Here is an 18,523-nt window from a genome sequence, read left to right on the forward strand (position 1 = left end):
TTCATTTCACACTTGCCACTCTGAATCGTACAATGCTCTGTTCAGTGAGTGGGAATTCTGAAGTGCCCTAGCCGCTTGCCCTGATACAGCACCTGGGCCAGATCGCATCCACTGTCAGGTGCTCAAACACCTCTCGGTGGACTGCCAGCGACACCTCCTAGACCTTTTCAACTGTATCTGGGTTGAGGGTGAGTTCCCACTAATGGCGGGAAAGCATCGTAATTCCGATGTTGAAACCTGTCGAGAACCCACTGGAGGTGTACAGCTACCGCCCCATTAGCCTCACTAATGTTCTTTGCAAGTTGCTCGAACACATGGTGAGCCGGAGGTTGAGTTGGCTGCTTGAGTCTCAGGGCCTTCTGGCTCCGTCTCAGGGTGGGTTCTGTAAGGGCCGCTCTGCCGTCAATAATCTGGTGTGTCTGGAGTCTGCCATCCGTATGGCCTTTGCCCGCTCTCAGCATCTGGTCACCGTCTTTTTGACATGCGGAAGGCATATGATACGACATGGTGACATCACATCCTCTCTGCACTTCATGGTTGGGGCCTTTGGGATCCGCTCCCGATTTTCATACAAAATTTTCTGTCACTTCGTTCCCTCCGCTTGCAAGTTGCGGCCTCCCATAGTTCCTCCCAAGTTCAGGGGAATGGGGTACCCCAAGGATCTATCTTAAGTGTCTGCCTCATTTTAATTGCAATTAATGGGCTCGCTGCGGCAGTGGGAATGTCTCTCAGCTTCCTTGTATGCTGACGACTTCTGCCTATACTTTAGCTCCACTGCCATTGCAGCTGCTGAACGGCAGCTGCGGGGCACTATCCGCAAGGCGCAGTCTTGGGCTGTAGTGCATGGCTTCCAGTTTTCGGCTGCCAAGACCGGCGTTATGCATTTCTGCTGGTGACGCACTGTTCACCTTGAGCCACAGCTTTAACTTGACAGTGAACCTCTTGCTGTGGTGGAGACACATCAGTTTTTGGGAATGGTTTTTGATACCCGGTTGACTTGGCTCCCTCATATTTGGCAGCTTAAACAGACATGCTGGTGGCATCTTTAATGCTCTGGAGTCACACCAGCTGGAGTGGCAATCGGTCTACCCTTCTACGGCTGTACCAGGCGTTAATTCAGTCCCGTCTAGATTATGGGAGTCCAGCTTATGGTTCAGCATCACCTTCTGCATTGCAGTTGCTTGACCCCATCCTTCACAGCGGGATCCGACTTGCCACTGGAGCTTTCTGGACAAGTCCTGTCAACAGCATACTTGTTGAGGCAGGTGTCCCTCCATTGCGGTTCCGGTGCCAACGATTACTGGCTGCTTATGCTACACACTTTTGTAGCTTGCCTGTTCCCTCAGTCAGTCGTCCATCTTCCGGAACGGCGGCCCCGTTCAGGGTGTACGATCGCAGTTCGCGTCAGAGCTCTTCTCTCTGGGCTTGAGGTTTTCCCTCTTCCACCTCTTTGCCGGGCCTTTTGAGATTTGGAGATTGGTCTTTCGGAGAGTGACCTCAGGTCAGTTTGCGGCAGAAGGTACTTCGCACCTGGGGTGAAGAATGGCACACCCTTCTTTCAGTCAACAAACTTCGGGCCATCAAGGAGGCTACCAATGCGTAGCACTCCTCCTTGCAGGTCTCTCGCAAGGACTCTGTTCTCTGACGGCTGCGCATTAGCCACACCTGGATGACACACAGCTATTTATTGCGCTATGAGGACCCACCTTTATGTCGCTGCAGGTCAGTCAGCTTTGACGGTGGTCCACATCTTGTTGGATTGCCCACTTTTAACTCCGCTCAGGCAGATGTTTGTGCTGCCTGTTTTTTGTCTGGCCTTTGGACTACAATTTTAGACTGGGGTTTTTAGTATGTTTCTTGGTTGTTGGCTTTTCCTTTTTTGTTTGTATGGTCAGCCAACCACTGTCACACTTGGTGTGTTTAATTCCTTTTTTCTGGTCTCTGTCTGCGTCTTTCTTGTCCTGTGTTATCTCTTGTCATCCCCATTGTCTGTTCTTATTCTTTGTGGGTGTTTAAAGTTCTTGGAAAAAGGGACTGATGGCCCTAGTCCTTTCAATCCCGCAAACCCCTCCAACCAACCCAGTACTGCCCAAAATGATAGATATTTTCAACCATTCTCTAACCTCCAGCATCTTCCGAACGACCTGGAAGTAGGGTCTCTTAAAATCATGTACCAAGAAGGAATATGCCAAACAAATCTGACCACAGGCTCATTTGCATTCTGCTAGCATCACCCAAGGCTTTAGAATACATATTCCGCCAACAGCTTGTGGTGTCACCGCCAGACACCACACTTGCTAGGTGGTAGCTTAAATCGGCCGCGGTCCATTTAGTACATGTCGGACCCGCGTGTCGCCACTGTGTGATCGCAGACCTAGCGCCACCACAAGGCAGGTCTCGAGATACGATATTGCACTCGCCCAGTTGTACGACGACATTGCTAGCGACAATACGGACGAAGCCTTCCTCTCATTTGCCGAGAGACAGTTAGAATAGCCTTCTGCTAAGTACATGGCTACGACCTAGCAAGGCGCCATTAGCCTTACCTACTTTGAGAGTTATAGTATAAATGTCTCAAGAAGAACGCTGTATTCATCAAAGAATAAAAGTTAAGTATAAAGCAGCTACGTACTTTTCTTGCTACCATTCAATAGTTATCCTGTTCCAGACTTGACGCCAGTCGGCGTGTGTGTACGCGTGCCTTTCTTTCGGCTCCCTTCCCAGTGTGGCGTAGCAAGCTTGTTACGCCACAACACAGCTTACTAATTATTTAACATTAGGTAACCTTTTAGATATATACTAGTCTGGTTTCTGCCAAAATCGGATCATGATCACTGCTGACTGATGAACTGAAACAAGCTATGGACAATCAACAGGTGACTATTATGTGCTTATCGGATTTCAGCAAAGCTTTTGACACTGTTGACTTTGAAATTCTACTTGCTAAACTCGCAAATAAATTTTTTTCTTAGCGTGCCTTATGAATGTTCTGCTCATAGCTTACATCCCACCAATACCGTTTAATGATTGTAACTAAAAGGTCACAATGCAGGAGTCCCACAAGGATCAGTATTGGGCCCATTACTTACCTCATAATGTGTTAATATCAACTTCTCTCTCCCACTGCAAATATCACCTACATGATGATGACTTTCAGTTATATCTAAGTGTGAGTCCTACAAACTTGGGCACAACCATCTATCATGTAAATGGTGATTTAGTTGCCTCAGCTAAGTGGGCACAGAACATAGGTTTGAAAGTTGACTTATCTTTTAATGCAAGCAATCGTAAGTCATTCACAGAAACCTTAGTACCCTTCAGTTCAGAGAATTTCTTTCACTGTTAATCCTAAACAGCACAGAAATAATCTTTTCTTCTTTTGCAAAGAACTAGGGGATAATTCTAGACCATCACTTAGACTGGATTGAACACACAACTGCAGTCTGTAAGAAGGTGTAGTGTCACTTCATTCACTATAGAAATATAAAACACTATTTCCTTTCAAGCTTAAAAAGGAGCTTGTAGAGTCACTAATACTTCCCATACTGGACTGTGGTGATTCTGTTTTCCAAGGACTTTAGTACACTCGCAGGCTGGAATTGGCAATGAATGCTTGTGTGCGATGCGATACATTTAGGACATATGCTGTTTTGACTATATCACTCCTGTCTATGAACAATTGTCAGGGCTACTTGCCTATAGGCATAGATACTGTCATATTTTATGTTGAGCTATTGTCTTCCCAATCTTTGTGCTCCCTCTTATTCTTCTTCAACTTTACACTACTGTCTGAATACTTGTTCTCAACAAAGTAAAATCCTCTATGTACCATTACATAACACTGCCATGTTCTCTAAGTCATTTTTCCTATCAGGGACCTGACATTGGAACAATCTTGCTCAAAATATTGCAGAAACTAAATTCCTTCCAAACTTCAAAAGACAGCTACTGGAGTACCTTCCACCACAATAACCATCTTTCCCATTTTCTAATTTACGGATCACTCTTGTCAATCACCCCTCCACTATAACTTTTTCCTCCTCCATGTTGTCAGAGTCCTTTAGTTAAATTCCATTCTTTCCTTACAGCCACTGTCACTATTGTTTCGGTATTCTCGAGTTTCTTATCCCTTCCACTTCTTTAATACTAAACATGGATTCAAATGTGCTAAACTAACCTGTATCATTCTCAATGCTCTTTACTATTAATATTACTAATGTTATTAGTGTCATTATTATTATTATTATTATTATTATTATTATTATTAGTAGTAGTAGTAGTAGTAGTAGTAGTAGTAGTATTCCTGTGAATGTTTTTGTAATATCTTTGGTGTGTGTTGCTTCCAGTCAGAGGTAAGAGAAGGCCTTAAGGTCCTAATGTGGTCAGACTTAATAAGCAGTAAATAAATTGCCTGGAGCTGGTGTCAGCAACCAAACTAAAATATCATTGTGGGTAGTTTGGTGCATACATATATGTTGGTTTCATTACATCTGCAGAAGTTATTACAGAAATTGAAAATATGTGTAATACAAATGGAGAAAATCTACTTACCAATCAGCAGCAAACGGAATGGACAAAGCATGTAAAATCGGTAGATTTCTGACACAGTGTCTCCTTTTTCTAACAAGAGTGCAGAAAGAATAGCATGAAAAGAAATTAATAGATGTAAGAAATTCTGGGAACCAGAGCAACCCTTTGGAAGATAGGGTACCCAACTCCAGGGTGGGCAAGAGTGAGAGGAATGGCCCTCTGAAGAATAGGAGGTTGGGTTATGGACTGACAATCCATACCTGTAAAAAAGTCATATTACGAAATCTGAAGAAAATACAGCCAGACGGACCCTAAGGCAAAGATATGGCAAAGTAAAAAGAATATGAGAACTGGATCGTGGAATGTACAGACATTATATAGTCTTGGAGCCCTTGGAAGCATTATTGGAATAGCGAAAATTGTACAAGGTGGACGTCATGGCCCTGCAAGAGATAAGATGAACTGTACAGGATATGGTCCAGAAACAGCACTGTACTGTGTACTACTGTGGCCTCAATAGTGAACACATGTTTGGTATGGGATTAATACTCAATCAGAGCACTGAACAAATAGTGATACTATTTAAAGCAATAAGTCCAAGGATATGATACATGTGAATAAAAGGGAAATTCTTTAACTACAGTCTCCTAAATGCACATGCTACTACTGAGGAGAAGACAGCAGAAGTGAAGGAGACCTTCTATGAGGAAATTGAGCAAGCTTATCGAAAGTGTTCAAAAAAGACATGAAAATTGTGATAGGGGATAAGAATGCTAAGGTAGGGCTGGAGCAGGCTTGTTCCCTATCATCAGTAAATACAGCCTCCACAAAGAGAGTAATAACAGTGGACACTGCCTGATAAATTTTGCAGCATCACTTAACATCACAGTTTCTAGCACATGGTTCCAGAATGAGATTATACATAAAATGATGTGTGTATCACCAAACAACAATACTAGGAACTGAATTGATCATAATTAATAGAGATGATGCATGGCCCTGATGTACTAGATGGCTGTAGTTTCAGAGGTGCTAATATGGACTCTGATCATTACCTCTTCATAGCAAAAATTAGAAGGAGAATTTCAGATGCACATAAAGCTAAAGGAGAAAGACAGAATAAATATAATGTGTCATACCTTAAGAACTCAAGGAAGACTGAACACCTAACTATTAATTTGGAAAATAGATTTACAGGAATTCTGGAGAACTATACTCATAACATAAGTGAGTAGTGAAATAAAATTAGAAATGAAGTAGAGGCTGCCACAGAGGTGGTGATTGATATGGAACAAGAACAGGCCAGAAGAAATGGATGGTATGATGAAGAGAGTGAGGAGGCAACAAGAATGAAGAATGAAGCATATAAAAAGATGCAGGTCAGAAGAACAAGAACACTAGTGGACGACTATAGACAAAAAAAAGTGCACAGAAAAGTGGATTCCGAAAGCAAAGAACAGAAGCCTTTTCAAAAGAAAGTTGCAGGACTTTGAATCACTGCATGACACCAATGAAAGGAGGACATTTATCAGAAAGGTCAATAACCTTAGAACGGAATTACAGCAAAAAAAAAAAAAAAAAAAAGGGTAGGTGGAAAAAAAGGTCAACTTACAGCATCACAAGGAGGAGTGTTACATCGTTGGGCAGAGTACTTTAAGGATTCCTTATACCCAGAGAATATTGAAGCATGGGAAATAACTGAAATCCAAGAAAGAGAAAGTGGGATGCCTTCGATGCAAGAGATTCGGCTAGCAATAAAGAAACTAACCAACAATAAATAAACTGGCAATGACAACTTGCCAGCTGAGCTTATTAAGTGTGGTGGAGAACATCTAGTTCAATGCCTGCCAGCCCTGATCTCAGACATATGGACGCAAAGTCATCCAGATGATTAGAGTATTGGTCTAATATGTGCTGCACATAAGAAATGGGTCATTTTGGAATGTACACACTATACAGGTATTACATTGCTGAACACCACATGCAAAATATTCTCCTGCTTGCTTTCTGCCTGTTTAAAAGCTTTTGCAAAAAAAGTGGTAGGGAGACATCAGGCAGGCTTTAGATCTGACAAACCAGCTGATGAACAAATATCCACCCTGGGGCAGATATTGGGCGAAAAAAAAAAAGGAATAAAATATAGAAACTCATCATATATTTGTTGATTTTAAAGCAGCATGTGACACCATAAAAAGAAATAAGCTTGTTGAAGCCATGAATAAACTGGGCATACCACATCATTTAGTACAACTCATAAGTTTGCCTGTGGGAAAAGTAATATATAAAGTACAGATATAAAGAAATTTAACACAAAGTTTTGAAACTAATTGTGGACTGAGGCAAGGAGATTCATTTTCATGTGTGCTTTTTAACGTAGCACTATAGAAGGTAATATGCACAGCTCAAACAACACAACAGGTGCAGTATACAATAGAATGGTGCAGGTTCTGACCTATGCAGGTGATATGGATATTATTGCAAGAACAGAACTAGCTGCTGAAGAAACACATAGGGCACTGGTGGCAGCAAGAATACAAAATGGGGCTGGAAGTGACCATCAATGTGAATAGTAAAGATCAGAACTAAATACAATGTTAGAAACTGACAAAGGTGCAAATAGAATCTGTTCATGAATTTGTTTATCTTGGAACATTGGTAACATCACAGAATGATATTAGTGTGGAAATAAAGTGGCACACCATCTAGATAATAAATGCTATTATGGGCTGGCCCCGCAACTTCAGTCCAGAAGAACAAAGTATCAGCTGTATAAAACTTTAATACATCCGGTATTAACATATGGCTCAGAAACCTGGACACTGATGCAGTAATGTGAAGAGCTAATAGAATGTTTTGAACAAAAAGTACAAAAAGTGTTACACAAAAGCTATGGCATGACTAATGAAGAAAAGATCTGGAAATCATAAACTGCCTGAAATGGTCATCCATGTTTTTTGCATGGAGCATGAGAACCCAACAAAAATAGCAATGGTGCAAAACTGTGGAGTCCAAAGAAGCAGGGGAAGACAAAGACTTCAACACTTGGATGACATACAAGAAGGTTTAAAAATTATTGGTGTCTGAGGATGGAGACAAAAGACAGGGACAAATGGAATGATGTTCCAGAACAGGCAAGGCCCTTCTAGGGCTATAGGGCCAGGAAGAAGAAAAAGAATTATTGATATGTTCTAAACTCTTCTGTCAAACAATGGAAATTCCAGGTAGAAATATTAACAAGATTGATTGCTAGACGTGTCCAAATGCAGACAGGCAAGATCAAAAACTCAGCACGTGCATGCTTGAGGTTTGCTTGCTTTGTGTGTGTGTGTGTGTGTGTGTGTGTGTGTGTGTGTGTGTGTGTGTGTGTGTCCCTCTCTCTCCCCCCTCCCCCTCTCTACTGATAAAGGCTGAGGCTGAAAGCTACATATGAGTGTCTTTTAATCGTGCCTGTCTGCAGCTTGATGTTGCTAAACTAATTTGTATCATTCTTAAAGCTCTTTACTATTATTATTATTATTGCTATTTTTGTTACTTTAAGTTATTATTTTGATTATTATTACAGGTTTTGTTATATCTGTAGAAGTTATTAAAGAAATTGGAAATGTGTGTAATATAAAACTGTAGATTAAAACTAAAGAAACTGCAAAAAGGTGGGAATTTTAGGAGATGGGACTTGGATAAACTGAAAGAACCAGAGGTTGTAGAGTGTTTCAGAGACAGCATTAGGGAACGATTGATAAGAACAGGGGAAAGAAATACAGTTGAAGAAGACTGGGTAGATTTGAGATAAGAAATACTGAAGTAGGTGAAGATGAAATGGGTGATACTATACTGCGTGAAGAATTTGATAGAGCATTGAAAGACCTAAGTTGACAGAAGGCCCCGGGGGGAGACAACATTCCATTAGAACTACTGTTAGCCTTGGCCTGACAAAACTCTACTGTTTGGTGAGCAAGATGTATGAGACAGGCAGAATACCCTCAGACTTCAAGAAGAATATAATAATTCCAATCCCAAAGAAAGCAGGTGTTGACAGATCTGAAAATCACTGAACCATCAATTTAATAAGTCACGGCTGCAAAATACTGACACGAATTCTTTACAGACAAATGGAAAAACTGGTAGAAGCCAACCTTGGGGAAGATCAGTTTGGATTCCGTAGAAATGTTGGAACATGTGAGGCAGTACTGACCCTACAACTTATCTTAGGAGATAGATTAAGGAAAGGCAAACCTACTTTTCTAGCATTTGTAGACTTAGTGAAAGTTTTTGACAATGTTGACTGGAATACCCTCTTTCAAATTCTCATGACAGCAGGAGTGAAATACAGGGAACGAAAGGCTATTTACAATTTGTACAGAAACCAGATGACAGTTATAAGAGTCAAGGGGCATGAAAGGGAAGCAGTGGTTGGGAAGGGAGTGAGACAGGGTTGTAGAATATCCCGATATTATTCAATCTGTATATTGAGCAAGCAATAAAGGAAACAAAAGAAAAACTCGGAGTAGGAATTAAAATCCACGGAGAAATAAAAACTTCAAGGTTTGCCGATGACATTTTAATTCTATCAGAGACAACAAAGGACTTGGAAGTGCAGTTGAACAGAATGGACAGTGTCTTGAAAGGAGGATATAAGATGAACATCAACAAAAGCAAAACGAGGATAATGGAATGTAGTCGAATTAAATTAGGTGATGCTAAGGGAATTAGATGAGGAAATGAGACACTTAAAGTAGTAGATGAGTTTTGCTATTTGGGGAGCAAAATAACTGATATAAAGGATATAAAATGTAGACTGGCAATGGCGAGGAAAGCGTTTCTGAAGAAGAGAAATTTGTTAACATCAGGTATAGATTTGTGTCAGGAGATCTTTTCTCAAAGTATTTCTGTGGAGTGTAGCCATGTATGGATATGAAACGTGGATAATAAATAGTTTAGACAAGAAGAGGATAGAAGCTTTCGAAATGTGGTGTCACAGAAGAATGTTGAAGATTAGATGGGTAGATCACATAACTAATGAGGAGTTACTGAATTGAATTGGGGAGAATAGGAATTTGTGGCACAGCCTGACTAAAAGAAGGGATCGGTTAGAGGGACACGTTCTGAGGCGTCAAGGGATTAGCAATTTAGTATGCAGCATGGAGGGTAAACATCGTACAGGGAGACCAAGAGATGAATACATTAAGCAGATTCAGAAGGATGTAGGGTGCTGTAGTTACTTGGAAATGAAGAAGCTTGCACAGGATAGAGTAGCATGGAGAGCTGCATCAGACCAGTCTCTGGACTGAAGAAGAAGAAGAAGAAGAAGAAGACAAATAATCAAGAAAATCTACATACCAATCACCAAAAAATGGAATGCACAAAGAATATAAAATAGATTTTTTTCTGATACAGTGTGTCCTTGTTCTGATAAGAGTGCAGAAATGATAGCATGAAAAGAAATTAATTGACTTAAGGACAAACGAAAAGCAATCCAGAACTTCAAGCCAGGGGACTCAATGCACCAGATGTGAGCAGAAATGGGTTGTAGATGATTTTTCCTTTTTTCTTAAGCCATACTATTTTGAAGTTTGGTGGCAGCATGAATAGACAACAGAGGATATATGATGTAGATGTGTGTGTGTGTGTGTGTGTGTGTGTGTGTGTGTGTGTGTGTGTGTGTGTGTGTGACAGCAAAAAAAGGGGGGGGGGGAGCAACTGTCCAAAAACCACAAAACTTTCCATTTTTCAACATACCTACCTACCTACTTCTTCTCAAATGTCACCATGATGGTATAATTAGTGATCTACCGGTAAACACCCAGTTGTGTAATAAAATGAACTCCCAAGTACAAAACATCTTTGAACTTCTTATCACTTTAAGAATGATGAGTCAGTGTGTTAAGCATTTGGTGTCAGGCATGTACACAAGAAAACTTTAGAAGAGCTTTGATATTATTTTTAAAATTTCTTGGAAGCTACTAAGTGCTTTCACTCTCAAATACTAGGCGAATATAGTTTGGGAAATTTGTGTGCGTTGAGTTATACTGCCTCATGACGTTTGTGTAATTTGTAACTGTAATATAGGGTACTTATCTTAATGTATTAAACATTTGACATAAGATTATAGCTCTTAATGAGTAGATTACGACAGCATATGAAATTTTTAAATTCACCCAGTAATTGTATGAAATTTTTAAAATCACATTTTTGTTGCCCCCTGGAAGCCATCAGATAGGCAACCTGCAACTGGCACTGTGCACCATGAACAATGAATAAGGTTAGCCGTTTAGTAATATGATATTCATATGCAGTGACTTTTTGAAGTTTTTCTTGTTTTTGGTGTTGGCAGTTTTGTTCTCTTATTTCTTATACTTTTGCAAGTTCTCTGACATAATGTGAAAATAAAAAAATAAAATAAAATAAAAAACAAGAAAAACTGCATGTAGTGCAATTTACACCATTGAATGTTGATTGGATGAGGTAAAAATGTGTAGTTTTCCTAGTACAGTTTCTTTGTCCTGATTTGAATCAACTATGTGAATTTTAAACGTGACCACCAAATTATGAATAATGTTTCAGGCAGAATTGTATTCTGTATGAGCTAAAAGTAGCCAAGATCTTTTCATTTTGTTCACAACACAGTAGTATTATGTCAAGAGCTCAATCGTTCTATTATGAACTTTCAGGAAGGTTACGGAATTGGAGATGATGCTTTTTCTGTCGCATATGATGGATGTCGACGACTTATATGGCACGATGCCCACAATCGAGCTCAAGGCCAGTCAGCTTGGAAAGCAGGTGACATCTTGGGGTGCCTTCTGGATTTGACTGTGCCTGAGGCCATCTTTTACCTCAATGGGGAGGCCCTCGCACCCTGTACTGATGTGTTTGGCATTGCAAGGTAATAGAGCTCTGTCATTCCTCTTCAGTTGATAACACACTTCAGTTTGAATATAGTAAGATAAGTGGAAATAGCTGAGTAGTACATTAGAGAAAGAGAACTGGAACTGCTCATTTCTGCATTATTTTTACTCTTGTTACTTCCATCTACATTTTATCTGTTCCTTGATATGCATCACACATCCCTGATGCCCTCATTGCCACTTGTAACAGCCAACATTGTGTTTCTTGTCTGTTGTCATCATTTCATTGCTGATTATTGCTTGCTTCAACCTACATCCTGTTTCCCTTGACCTAGTGTTCTAGAACCTCCCTGCCTATCCTTGAGTAATACTGTTAACTCCAACCCTTGCCTCTCTTGTTGTGAAATAAAGGTATCATTGATTCTGAAACAAAATTAAGCAGTTTTTTTTACCACTAGCCAAACAAAAGTTGTTTCAATCTTTGTTTTACGAGGGCTATCCGCAAAGTACATTACGTTTTGGAATTAAAAATAAATAAAGTATTGGAAATTTTTTTTATTATATACAGATGAAAGCCACACTTAAATACTACTTTTCTACATAGATGCCATTTAAATTAAGGCACTTATCGTAGCGATGGACGGGCTTGGAAATTTCTTCGTCGTAAAATTCGGCCGCCTGCGCCTTCAACTATGTGGTTACCTCTTCTTGAAGCTGTGCATCGTCATCAAAACGCTGCATAGCCAACCACTTCTTCATTGCTGGGAATAAGTGGAAGTCGCTCGGTGCCAGGTCGGGGCTGTACGGCGGATGAGGAAACAACTCCCACTTAAAGGATTCGAGAACTTCACGAGTGGCATTTGCCGTCTGGGCCCGGACGTTGTCGTGAATCAGCAAGATCTTTGAGCCCAACTTTCCCCTGCGCTTGTTTTGTATTGCTCTTCTGAGGTTGTGCAGAGTTTTGCAATACCTTTGAGAGTTTATTGTAGTGCCTCTTCCCAGGAAATACACAAAAATCACACCTTTTCTGTCCCAAAAGAGGTAACCACGTGGTTGAAAGCGCAGGCGGCCGAATTATACGACGAAGGAATTTCCAAGCTCGTCCATCGCTACGATAAGTGCCTTAATTTAAATGGCAACTATGTAGAAAAGTAGTATTTAAGTTTGGCTTTCATCTGTATATAATAAAAAAAATTTCCAATACTTTATTTATTTTTAATTCCAAAACATAATGTACTTTGTGGATAGCCCTCGTATATTGGAATCAGTGTGGTACCTCAAGTATGATGTTTTGGTTTCTGATCTCCCAGTATACAAGTATGCACTGAAAAGCAATTAAAGGAGATGATCAGAACTGAAAGTGTAGAGCTTTAGCCAATGAAGTGTCATTCTCTTTTTACTGCACGTTACACTAAGGTGAAAAAGTCATGGGACAGTGTTATTCACACGTACAGATGGTGGTAGCATGGCATGCGTGAGGTACAAAAGGGCAGTTCATTGGCGGAGCTGTCATTTGTTCTCAGATGATTCATATGAAAAGGTGTCTGATGTGAATATAGCTGCATGACGAGAATTATCATACTTTGAATGCAGGATGGTAGTTGGAGTTAGATGCATGGGGCATTCCATTTCGGAATTCAATGGGGAATTCAGTATTCTGAGATCCACAGTGTCAAGAGTATGCCGATAATACCAAATTTCAGGCATTATCTCTCATCACAGACAATTCAGTGGCCAACAGCCTTCACTTAGTGTCTGAGAACTGTGGTGCTAACAGACAGGCTACACTGCATGAAATAACAACAGAAATCATGTGGGACATGCAACGAATATATCTGTTTGACAGTGCAGCGAAATTTGGCATTAATGGGCTATGGCAGCCTTTGCTAACAACACATCAGCTGCATTGTGTCTCCTGGGCTCATGACCATGTTGGTTGGACTATAAATGACTGGAAAATTGTGGCCTGGTTGGATGAGTCCCAGTTTCAGTAGATAGGAGCTGATGGTAGGGCTCTAGTATGGCACAGACCCCACAAAGCCATGGACCCAAGATGTCAACAGGGCACTGTGCAAGCTGATGGTGGCTCCATAATGGTGTGAGCTGTGTTTACGTGGAATGGACTGGGTCCTCTGGTCTAACTGAACCAATTGAACCCATTGTTGAATAGAATTGGTTATGTTCAGCTATTTGGGGATCATTTGCAGCCATTCATGAACTTCATGGCCCAAAGAAAGATGGAATTTTTATAGATGACAATGTGTGATGTCACCAAGCCACAATTGTTTGCGATTGGTTTGAAGAACATTCTGGACAGTTCCAGTGAACGATAGCGCCATCCAGATCACTTGACATGAATCCCATCAAACATTTATGGGACGTAATTGAGAGGTCAGTTCGTGCACAAAATCCTGCACTGACAACACTTTCTTAGTTATGGATGGCTCTAGAGAAAGCATGGCTCAGTATTTCTGCACAGGATGTGCATCGACTTGTTGAGTCCAAACCACATTGAGTTGCTGCACAGCAAAATATGGTCCAACACAATATTAGGAAGTATCCCTTGACTTTTGTCACCTCAGTGTACATGACAATGAAAACAAGGAAGAGAAAGACAGTGACAGTGAGAAGAGAGAACAGCAGTAGGAAGGAAGGAATGAGATTTTAGCAGTAAGAGAGCAGTGACAGTGAGAGAAGGCTGTAGTAGTCTGACAGAACAAAGAGGACTGTGGGTGTGACACAGAAGACAATGACAGAGAGACACAAAGAGAGAGCGACAGTGAGTTGGACGGAGTGAGTGAGTGAGTGAAATTGACTGTTCAAAGAAAAGAAACAGAACAGAGTCAGTCAGTCAGTCAGTCAGTCAGAAAGCACAATTGGGAGTGGAAGGGTATGAGCGACTTACAGCGATGGCCTAATAGGTATAATTAACAGAAAATGCTGATCTGAAGCCCCTTGTTGTGGTGAAAGCTCTTTTGCACTTGGACTCAAACCCAAATCCATGCTCTCTATGAGTAATACTCTTATCAGCAGAAATGTCCAGACATGTTAAGGGCCACCTCACAGTGTCATTCTGTCAGTATATTTGCTTCAGAACATGACATAGGCTTGAGTAGCTTAGCCAGCAAGAGCGTTGCAAGTCAAAATAGGTGGTCTGAGTCTGAATTACAATCAAGACAGTTTTAATGAATCAGAAGATTTCGTAACAGCATACAGTATGCTCTAGGGCAAGAGGTTAATTCTGGTATTCTTATTTTATTTATTTATTTTACTCTACTGATACTGAGAACTATGAAATACACGTACATAATTTTTAAACACTTACTTGTGATTGAGTGGTTATACAAGTAGGGAACAGGAAATGTAGCATCTATTTTTGTCAAATTTCACATCTCTCTTAAATAAAAAATAAATGATTAAAAACACAAATTTAAAAGGTTGTCACACTACATGAGACAAGACAAACAAAGCATTTGCTCTGTGAAATTGACTGTTCAAAGAAAAGAAACAGAACTGCTGAGTGTGAATTTTGTGACTGGAATGTTTATTTTTGCAAGAACTTCAACAACTTGCTTTCTTTTTTTTCTTTTTGTTCTGGAAATGGTTTTTATTTTCTTTGTTTGGAGGTAGTTGAAATTTAAAAAATGATTTTTCTGTTGAAAAGCAGCAGCATTTTCCCACTGGTGAAGTGAATGCATCTCCAGTTGAAGGTGTTTCTGAACATTGTCTGTCTTTCTATGCCCAGTTCATTGAATGCATAATCTGCAGACTGTTATTTTTGACCTTTCATGGGCATTCATAGCCATACAACCCATGCTTTACAACGCTAAGGATAGAACTGATTAGGCACATAGCACAGAAATAGAATTGAAAGTAATTATTTTAGTGTGTGGGAAAGAATGTCAGTGCAGTCAAAAAAGTGACAGATTTTATTTTCTAATCACTATAGTGCAGAGTGCGAAGGCCACAAGGATAAACAAACTAGAATTTTGATCTCCAGAGAGGAGAGGAGTGGTGTGGGTGAAACAAGCCCTGCCTCCTTCTTGAAGTGCAGCAGCCCATACTCACATTCTGTGAAAGCAGAACAGACACATTGTCACAGGAATCGCAAATCTCTTCTGGTATTGTAAGAGTTGTAATCAAAATCCATGCTGGGCCAGGTGTAGTCGCCCCAATCATTTCAAAATAAGAATAGAAAACAATGGGCAATGCACAAGACAAAGATTTTGGGAATGGCTACTGCACAATTGCTTTTTGAGGTTGGGAGAGTATTGTTAACGTGTAGTTCAGGCTTGACCTCTAGCAGCATTCTATAAAACCAAAGTTCAAAACATCTGCCACCCTGTCTGCCACATTACTTCCTGTTAATGTCTATTTGCTGCATTAATACCAGCTTTTGAACTTCAGCTAACAAAACAAACATAAGCGTTCTTTGTTATAAAATGCTAGGTCCTAAAGCTGAGTAATATGTTGGATTAAGTGACATGTATCTTAAATAAACCATTCAGCTGCCCACAACTGACCGGAGCCCAATATGTTGTTGTGTTTGTGTACCCCCCCCCCACCCCCCCCCCCACCCCCCCGCCTCAAACAGATTCTTACACTCATTGTCTTTCAAAATTGGGCTCCACCAAATGATGAATAATACCAGTAACTGAAAATTGGTTACATTTTTGATATTTATGTACAGAAAATAAAGCTATTTCAAACTCTCTCTGATAAAATAGTGCATCTTGATAAAATTCACTATGAACTAATGTCTATTAAGTAATATTGTCTTTCCACATTTTGAAGGAGAATTCGCATCTGTTTTACATTTATCACAAAATACGAGTTTTTTCCGGTCCCTGGTTATATCATCAACAACAGAAAGATTTTCTGTTAGCCGGCGCCGCTGCCCCCCCCCCCCCCCCCCTCCCCCACTCTGTCGTGTTTTATGTATGATAATAGCTGTTGAAACAAAACAAGATGTACTAGGAAAGGAGAAGTTCAGATTGCTTCCTCTGAAACCACTTCCTTCTCAATTGTGCATTACTTTCAGCTTTGAAAGTAAGAATGCAAAATATTTTGCTATTTAACATAAATGTTAAATAAAATCTTAATATTGCATAACAATCTTCTAATAAATGCAGCACTATTATGGTGTATTTATACTCACAGGTAACACAAGTCTTCAAAAATTATCTTGAACTAACTTTTAAGTTCTTCTTTAACTGATCTCTGCAGAAAAAGTCCTCTTTGTCCAATGAATCTGTGCATACAAAGGAAAGCATCTAATTCATTTGTGATGGAGGTTTATTTGTCTTGGTTGACTTTCAGTTGCATATTTGCTCAACATTAAGCTCATTTGAAACACACAGTTTTCGATGTAACAAGACGTCACATTATTAAAAGTTTCACAGATAGACTCCAAACAATGCTGAAAGTCTCTTCGTAGTACAAGTGAAACAAAGCAAAGAATTTTGTTCTGTCAAACATTTAGATGACAAATGGCATACTTGTTGCAAATTTAATATAGAACAACAAACTGAACTACAGCTGGAACATTTTTTTGCGATATCTATATCTTAAGGATAACATTGTGGATAACTTTAGTGGTCATTTCAATTATTTTACTTACATTTAGTTTTCACATAAGTATAAATTTAAACAAAATTATATAATTAAAATAGTGGTAACAGATCATTAAATAATTATGATTTAACATGGTATATATGCCCCAGGAAATTTGGAGAAAACCCAGAAATTTTTTCATCTGGGAGAAAACCGGGAAAACCCTGGAATTTTTTAGAATTCCAGGATTTTTTCATTTTTTTAGTTCAACTTAAAACCTTTGCATTTTTGACTGGTAAGAACTTATTCTCTAACAAAGAATTTTACTTTAACTTGCTATTGCAGAATAATACTGCAGTGCACGTAAATGAGAGGAAAATACCAAAATGAAAAATTTAAATTACAAAGGAAATACATCATTTACAATAAAACACAATGTGCACACAAGCATGTGCTGTGTGTTGTTGTAAATGGCATATTTTCTGCCAACAGCAAAATGTGTCAAAGGCTTTATGACAAAAACTGTGCAATAATTCATAACAACAAACACTTTTCGATAAGTGTGATGTCCCAACTGTTTACATTAATTTCATTTGATCAGTTGCCAGTGAGCTCATGCGCATACGACGCAGAAGGGAAATCCCTTATGAACAGTACTTCTCCTGCGTCTGCCTACTTGAGTGTGGCTGTTAGTTATACAATCAGTAGCAGCAAGATGCTAACCAGAAAAATTTTTATAGCACGCCAAAGCTGTCAGATTCACAAATGCGCAGAACAGTCTGAGTTAAGTGGAAAGGGGGGGGGGGGGGGGCAAAGGGCAGGGTGATGCTAGCCTCACCTCCACGTGACGTATTTACGGTTCGCGAGTTTGTTGTGTTCGTTTACAGCTTTCACGTCAAATGAAAATTAAATGGGTTTCTGTCACTGGGAGCTATGAAATGAATTAAAATACAATCGTGTAATTATGGAAGACTAAAATATGTTATTAGTTTCAGTTTTCTTATTTTGTTTTATTTCCACATTTGTACAATCAAACATTAATCTTCTTACAGAACAATGAAGTTATTTTTATTGCTTTGCTAAAGAGATTTGGGTTTTATTAATATTTTCTGCAGAGGCAGCCAATTTATTTGAAACGAAGTCTTTCATTCCACACTATTGGCTAGTTTTAATTGTTCGCTGAGTTTAAAGTGCACATTTTCATCTCCTGCATGTATGATGTAACGCCACAATTAAGAACCAAGCGTGAGATAATACAGTACTGGTACTACAAGAAAACTGTCATCCTGAAACCGACACTGAAAAACTTAATAACATGTAGGAGCCTACGTCGGTGTGAATCTGGACTTATGAATGTCTACATTAAGCAGAATTATGCATTTTAGTATGGTTTATGAAATTCCAATGCTCTTAGGGTATGTCCTGTCTCTTTTACCGCAATATGTAAGATCTGTTATGCTACATATGTACGAATATAAGTAAATGTCCAATTGTAGGTGACTAAGCAGTAGTATTGAATAAAAATATTGACAGCATAAGCAGAATTTTACAAATCTGCTTTCCGTGAGAAACAGTATTTTTTGATCACAAGACAT

The 18,523-nt window shown here is 39.6% G+C and overlaps 1 protein-coding gene across 1 annotated transcript in view; it reads left to right on the forward strand.

Moving 5' to 3' along the window:
- LOC124612859 (RING finger and SPRY domain-containing protein 1-like) overlaps positions 1–18,523 on the forward strand; it is a 145,709-nt gene that overhangs the window by 74,951 nt on the left and 52,235 nt on the right. Inside the window, exon 8 of the mRNA XM_047141289.1 lies at positions 11,199–11,413. Within this exon, the coding sequence (XP_046997245.1) occupies positions 11,199–11,413 (215 nt within the window). The remainder of the gene's footprint in view (positions 1–11,198; positions 11,414–18,523) is intronic.

This window comes from Schistocerca americana, chromosome 4 (assembly GCF_021461395.2).
Source record: "Schistocerca americana isolate TAMUIC-IGC-003095 chromosome 4, iqSchAmer2.1, whole genome shotgun sequence".
Classification (NCBI taxonomy): Eukaryota; Metazoa; Arthropoda; class Insecta; order Orthoptera; family Acrididae; genus Schistocerca; species Schistocerca americana.